The 7,819-nt window shown below is 45.6% G+C and overlaps 1 protein-coding gene across 1 annotated transcript in view; it reads left to right on the plus strand.

The window, feature by feature from the left end:
- Nucleotide 1: 1 nt before the first annotated feature.
- The window catches only part of LIX1L (limb and CNS expressed 1 like), a gene marked incomplete at its 5' end in the record, with an annotated part of 33,144 nt that continues 25,326 nt past the window's right edge, over nucleotides 2-7,819 (plus strand). Inside the window, one exon of the mRNA XM_030888426.2 lies at nucleotides 2-62. Within this exon, the coding sequence (XP_030744286.2) occupies nucleotides 2-62 (61 nt within the window). The remainder of the gene's footprint in view (nucleotides 63-7,819) is intronic.

Below are 7,819 nucleotides of genomic sequence, written 5' to 3' on the forward strand. Positions count from 1 at the left end.
GCGGGAGGCCGTGGAAGCTGTGGTGAGGAGCTTCGCCAAGCACACGCAGGGCTACGGCCGAGGTGAGTGCGGGGCTGGCCTTCTGCGGGACCCCCTCCCTCCGGGAGCGCAGCTCCCACCGCCGGCTGGATCGCTTTTCCTGGCGCGGAGCCATCACTTGCATTTCCCATTGGGGAGTTTCCCTCGGGCTCTACACACACACACACACACACACACACACACACACACACACCCTTTTAAGCCTCTCCCCCATACCCGCCTTTATTGAGTTACTACTATGTGCTCCAGGGGACACCCCCACATTCCCCCCCCCCCAAATACAATCCTCTTTTCTTCTTCAAAAGTGCAATTCCTTCTAACGCCTTTCCACCTTTGGAGATGGTAGTGCTGGCCTTTGTTGAGGACCCTCTCCTAGATCCCAGATACAAGGTATTTCTGGCCCCTACCCTCCCAGTCTATACTCTGAGCTCAGTAGTTCGTGGACCCTCCCTGTTCATTTACTCCATCATATTAACTTTTTCATGCCTTACTAACTTCATTCTGAAATTACCAATACAGCTTCAGATTTTCTGGGGAATTATATAACTCTCTGGCCTTCACAAGTCACTTGCCAATCTGGGGCCCTTCCCCAGGAAGCCCACGCCAGCGCCTGTAATTTAGTACTTCATTTGAGTGTCTTTTGTAGTATAGACTCTCTCTACTTGGGCCCCTCTGGCTGGCTGGCTCTGTTTGCCTGGCTTTGGGCCAGGAGCTACAGAAGAAGAAGAAGAAAAATCCCAGATCTTGGCGCGCTCTCGATGTTAAATTCTGTGTATATGCGCCAGGCAAAACCTGAGTTCCCCTAGAAATCTTCATCTTGAAGACACCTAATTTCTAGAGTTTCTGAAAAGAGGATGTGAGGATTTTCTTTGTTGTTTTTAACAAGTAAAATTTTCTGTTTGAGTTCAAGTTTCAGATTTAAATAGTAAGTAGCAAGTAATAGTAGCAAGTAAGCATATACCTAACAAGTAAGCAAGAATGAGGCATAGTCACATAGAATTTAGATCTGGAATTCGGCTAGCTTGGCTAATCCTGCTTGGCCTGTAGGTGACTATGTCTTTAATTTTCTAGTTTAACAATACAGGAAGAGGTTACAAGCTTTCCCCTGGACAGTAGAATTATCATTATTATTTGTTTCAGGATGTGGCCTGGAAAGAGCCCACACAGGTTTTGGAGCCTGACAAGTCTGGATTAAGTCCCAGATGAATTTTCTGTCATTTACCAGGGATGTCATTTATCGTTCACTGAGGAAGGGACTTCAGCTCAATGACCTTCACATTCCTCGAGTGTTATAATTTGGATTAAAGGAGAGGTTGCACCTGACATGTACTTACTGAATTGTAACTATGTTGCTTTCAATTTGTCTCCTGGGGAAGACAATGTCTCATTTTCTTGCCCTCTCAAGTGCTGATGGTGCAAGCCCAAAGATTCCTGTGAAAACAGGTTTTTAGATCTGTTTTCTATCCAATGATTCATTGATAGTCAGTTTCCCTGGTTGTTCAGACCTCTGCTAAGGCTAGGAATGCAAATGGACGTGATTCAGAGGCTCACTCAGAGAAAATACACTTACATTTCCCCACTGAATTCCTGGATTGAGCAGAGCTCAGTGGAGGAAAGGCGGCCAGCAGTTGTCATACTGCTCCACATCTCTGTGAGCTGGAGACCATGTGCAGTAGCCAGGAGGAGCGACCCTAAGTCCGAAGTGTTCCTCTTGGAAGCTGGCAAGAGTTAACTATTGCAGAGGACTGTAACTCTTCTTGTTACCTGGAGAGCCTCTGGTTTGGCTTCTAATCTGAGCCTCCTGTGAAAACTGTCACTCCCCGACCAGGGAATTGTGCTGACAAAGAGCAGCCAGTCAGGCTGCAGCCTCTGTGGGGAGACTGCTTGGCTCCCCCCCTCTTAGCCCAATCCTTCTCATTATTCTAGAGTTTCTTATTTCCGGTCTGGATGTCCAGCCAGTACTTTGGGAGAGTTTGGCAGATAGTTCCGTTTTAGACAAGTAGAATCTCTGTTGATTTGGCTCCAAAGTCTTTCACCACATGGAATTACTTACTCTGCTTCGATTAATAGGCGAAACTGCCATTGGCATGTACCCATATGCCCATGTGACTGATGGCATGGTATTTAGGGGCTGGCTCTGTGCCCCGGCATACAATTTACTTTGGCCTTTGCCCAGACTGTTCTCCGACCCAGCAATTCTTCATTGCATCTTCTTCAATGCAAACCTTCATCATCTTCTCAATTGCTCCAAATTCACCCAGTAGAGCCATAGGCTTTAGACTTGCCTTCATTCTTATTGGATCTCAGCAGCTGTGTACAAACCCTTCTGCTGTGTCCCCTGTTTGTCTTATTACCACCCCAAAATAAACACACAGCTCAGTGTACTATAGGACCTTACTTAGCTTAGAGTGCAACAAAAAACCTGGCCCTGCCAAATAGTAGCTGTGTGATCTTGGATACATTTCTTTCTATCCATAGGTCTCATCTGTTCCATTTATTCACTTAACAAGTATTTATTGATCATCAGGTACAGTGATTAGCAGGATAGATACTCAGTCCCTGTCCTCCTGGAACTCAGGGTCCACCTTAGACCAAGCATGAAGGTGAATATATTGCAATGAAGCAGAGAAGTGTAACAGAAATGTTCGCTCTGGAGTTCAATACTGGTTCTAAATCCTACATCTGCCAATTGTGGTTTACTCCTTGCTTTCTTTCCTGTAAAATGGGTATGCGAATACAAATCTGGATTATTTTGTGTGTATGAAGTGACATCAGGAATGTAAACCATCCAGTGGTTTCTATTATGTATTTGGGAATTCTTTGAAAACTGTGATAGCATAGGTGTTAATAGATGATTGATACTTTGTTGTCTGCCCTTTCCCCCCCACGTGCTATACAGTACCAGTCTTGTAATGTCTGAAATTGGCAGTCCCTAGCCTGGCACGATTGAATGGTACGGTCACTTCCCTTGCTCTCTTCAAACTGGTGTTTTGTTGTTGTTTCAACTATTGCTCTCTCTTTATGTCAAAGTGTGCTTATGTGATTGGAGACTTTGCTAGCCATTTGCTCTAAGTTGAACAAATGAACCTTGTACAGTGTGTTGTGGTTAGTTGTTCTTGTCCCTCAGAATCAGTTTCTCTGCCTGTGTATGATTGTGGAGTTAAAGTGGTCTGGATAGTCCCAGTTTGGGGAAATGTTGGATTATTCCTTATATTCGTTTCCTGTGGCCGTTGTAACATATTGCCAGGAACTTAGTGGCTTAAAACAACTGAAATTTACACTCTCACAGTTCTTGAGGGCAGAATTCTGAAATTAGTACCAGTTGATTGAAATCAGGGTGTCTACAAGGTCACACTCCCCTCAGAAACTCTAGGGGAGAATCTGTCTGTACATCTAGTCGCTGCCAGAATGCCTTGGTTTTGACCACATTGCTCTATTTTCTGCCTCGGTGGCCACATTTCCTCTTGGTCTGTGTGCCACTCAATCTCCTCCTGCCTATCTCGGATGATGATTGCACGTAGGGGCCATTGAAATGAACCAGGATAACCTTCCCGTCTCAAGATCTCTCATCTAATTACATCTACAAAGTCCTTGCCATATAAGGTAACATGTTCTGAGGTTCTGAGGATGAGGTCGTGGACACTGGGCAAGGATGGAGCATTCCCACCTATCACAGTCCCTTCCCAAAGTCTCTCCCTTCCGTTCTTTGCACTCTGCGTCTCTCTACTCCCTGTCCTTGTTGAAAGTGTTACTGCCTCAAGTTGAGAGATAAGAAGGTTCTTCTTGATCACATCTGGATGATGAGAATGTGTTGGCTGACCTAATTCACATTATTGTCATAAGTAATAGTGAGTGTGTTAGGCCGGGTTGTTTACAGAAACAAATCCACTGACACTCATATGTATACGAAAGAGTTTTAGATCAAAGAATAGTTATATGGGAAGAAGGCATCCCAGCCCAGTCCAACTGAAGTCCATCAGTCTGATACTAGTCCATAAGTCTGTGTTCAGACTTACATAGCCACATGCAAAGATACAGCATGCAGGATGACCCAGTGGAAACATGGCAGGCCTCTGGCAAGTCTCATGGTCCCAGGAAGCAGGAAGGCGAAGGACAGTGAGAGAGGGAGATTCACAGTCCCCTTCACCTCCCCATAAGAAGGTCACTCTTGCAAGGAGGCATCATCAGGCTGTGACCTTGTCGCAGGTTGGATTCCAACCCTATGCTTTCATACACATTCAAGTTGACAGAAAATCATCTCACTACCATAGTGCGTGCCTGTCCTCCTTGAGGAGAGCTCTCGATTTGTCGAGTCATTGAGGAAAAGGTCTTCATACTAATTTTAAAATTCTTGCTGATGGTGTTTGTCTGATCCAAGAGTAGCATATATTTTTATATTTTATAAAACTCTTATAAACTGCTCAGCAGTATCCATGAGCAAGTAAAAGAAAACTTCATCAAATGCCGTGACTTTTCTAATATTATATTCAGCAGCAAGTCCTTCATGGGTGGCAAACAGTCTGCTTGGGCTGGGTCCAGAAGCTGGATCTGCTTGGGATGGGTCCAGAAGAGAATCTTGGTTAAAACATGCACCAAGTGATTGTGGGTAAAAGTCCTGTGGAAGAATGATTAGTCTCGACTTTGAGGCGCACTGAGAATTGCACTGAAATTGCAAGTTAACATATCTTCTTATGGATAACACATTCCTAGACAGGAGGAACCTTTTCTGAATGACTAACACAGTTCAATCCACAGAGTGAGGACTTAATAAATGGTGGTGCATTGAATTAGCGGCGTTATAGGGCTGTAGGGTTAGTATTCTTTTAGCCATAGTCTTTGTAATGCACACCACCTATTTCGTGATGGATCTGGGTAGGAAAAGGTAGAGGTAGAGCAAGATGCTGACAGGATTTTATGAGTATATGATTCAGTTATAAGTGAAATCTAAGTAGGGAATTGGTCAATTTTGCCATCCTGCAAATGAAGCAAAAATAAATAAAATAAAAGCCATCTAAGAGCATTTCACTACCATCTGGAAAAACAAGCCAGGAGTGGAGCATATCCTTTGGATCCCAAGGTCCCTACACATTGAATCACCTTGATCCAGGGACAGAAAACGGACATCAGAGAAGCGGCAGATGAGTGGCAGCAGCAGAAAAAGGGGCCTGAGCACAAGACAGAGCAATGGGCCTTCCATTCCGTGGAGGAGGTAAAGCTGAGTGCCTTAGGGAAAGAGGCTTGCTTGCAGAGTAGGGTGCCCATAGGCACTTAACTGGAGGAGCTAGGTTTGTTTACCCAAGGGAGCCAGAGCTAAGGTCTTCAGACTGAGGCTTATGCCAGAGGCTGTAGAGTGCCCTTGGAGCATTTATCAGGAGTGCTGAAGGAGCTTTGTGACACTTGCCCAAGCAGGGCAGATACCCAGGTGCCAATTGGCTGAGGGGCCAAGGACCAGCGAGAGGTGTGCCTGTTCCATGGCTGAGAAGAAGCTGACTGCGTAGAAGAGCTGTCAGCATGTCTGATCCTGAATGGCAACCTGTCCGTTTCTTTAGTAAGCCCATAATCACCGGGATGGCGTGTGAGTTCTGGGTGGCCGTTGCCCTGAGTGATCAAAGCCAGCTGAGAAGCAGAGAGCTATGGGAGGGGCAGTTAGGGTCAGGCCTGGGAGGGGCAGTTAGGGTCAGGCCTGGGAGGGGCAGTTAGGGTCAGGCCTGGGAGGGACAGTTAGGGTCAGGCCTGGCAGAAAGGTTGGTGGCTTGAGGTGTGTTTGGCCTTTGTCTCGCAGGCATCAGCCTGGGCGGCTGGGCCGGAGGAGTGAGGTTCTTTGTTCCCCCTGTGAAGTCAGAGGCTGTGCCATGCCTCCTCCCATGCCCTTTGGGCATAAACATTTGTTAACACAGATACACGGGTGATAGAAAGGATGTAGAATATTTGGGTAATTTGGGAGTACCTTCAAAAATTGAAATGTCCACCAGCCTATGCAACCACCAGGTGTCGAAGGGATCAGGTGTAAGGCATCATCAGAACAAAAAATCTTACCATAGTGAATGATGGGGGGAGTGCGGAGTGGAGATCCAAAGCCCATTAGTAGGCCACTGGAGATCCCCTTGCAGAGGGGTCTCGGGGAGGAGACGAGCCAGTCAGGGTGCGATGTAACAACGATGAGAAATACAACTTTCCTCTAGTTCCTAAATGTTTCCTCCCCGCTCCCACTACCATGACTCGAATTCGATCTTGCAAGTCTGGCTAGACCAGAGGAGGTACACTGGTACAGATAGGAACTGAAAATACAGGGAATCCAGGATGGATGAGCCCTATAGGACCAGTGGTAGTGAGTGGCAAAACAGGGAGGGTAAAGGGAGAATGGGTAGCAAAGAGGGAACCGATTACATGGAACTGTGTGTGACCTCCTCCCTGGGGGACAGACAACCGAAAATTGGGTGAAGGGAGAAGTTGGACAGGGCAAGATATGACAAAATACCCATTTATAAACTATCGAGGGCTCATGTGGGAGTGGGGAGCGGGGAGGGAGGGGAAAAATGAGGACCTAATGTCGGGGGTTTAAGTGGAGAGAAAATGTTTTGAGAAACGATGTACAAATGCGCTTTACACAATTGATGTGTGTATGGTTGGGATAACAGTTGTATGAGCCCCTAATAAAATGTTAAAAAAAAAAATTGAAATGTCAGATGAATGTTAACCAACCTCCCTATCCTCTGTAACAATACGAGCAAAGCCAGGGCAGCTTAGCCTCATCCTCGAAATGTGACCAGGGTAATCTTCTCACTGCATCTCATTCTATGATCTAGTTATCATATATTTACCTATACTCCCCACAAAATTATGCTATTTCTTTTGAACATGTTCTTGTGGTTTGGGTGAAAGTTCACTGACAATTAGTTTCTCCTTCAAGTATTCCTACCCATTCAATACTCTTCCTACCTCTTTCCTGGATCCCCCTTTTCATTTGCTGTTTCCTGCTCCTTTCTGTCTTCTGAACTTTTTCCCTGGGCAAATGCTGCCTTTTGGGTTCACTCTGGTTGGCTGCTCTGGGGAACAAGTTCCTCGCCACGGCCATTTGCTCACTTTGCAGGCCTATCCTTCACTTGACAGGTGATCTTCAGGAGTGGGGTCAGGTTTGAGGGATGTGTACGGGCCATAGTCTCGGGGGGTCTACCAGTCCCTGTCAGGCCAGTAAGAGTGGCCTTTTGAAAGTCTTTTTATTTTGTTCTACCCAGTTGCCGGGCTTCTTTAATCTATGAGATGAAAGGATTCGTCCATATATACTCTCTTCCCATTCTCTACTCCCCACATATTTTTCTCCCACTCTGTTCAGGACCTTCTATGTGATCCGATCAGAGTGGTAGGTGGTGGTAATGAGAAGTGCAGGTAGCTGGGTAGCATGTACTACTCTGACCTCAGGCTAATGGAGGCCGTGTTTCTTGTGAAACATTAGTCTGTTTTACTAACTGCTTCCTTGAGTTGTTTGTTTGTTTGTTTTTAACTCTTCTTTGCTCCAGATGTGAAGAGACCAATAGTTTTATCTTAGATGGCCACTCACAAGTTTTTATGACCCTAGTTGCTACACGTCAAAGTAAAATGTAGACTATTGTCTTTCTGGACTCTGCCAGTTGACCTAGGTGTGTGCCGAGACTATAATCCTAAACTCTCAAGCTCAGTGACTCATCCCTTCAAGGCATTTGGTAAAATTCTACTTTTTTTTTTTTTTAACATTTTATTAGGGGCTCATACAACTGATATCGCAATCCATACACACATCAGT

This window comes from Echinops telfairi, unplaced genomic scaffold (assembly GCF_000313985.2).
Source record: "Echinops telfairi isolate 266 unplaced genomic scaffold, ASM31398v2 ScPeMD7_7466;HRSCAF=8504, whole genome shotgun sequence".
Taxonomy (NCBI): Eukaryota; Metazoa; Chordata; class Mammalia; order Afrosoricida; family Tenrecidae; genus Echinops; species Echinops telfairi.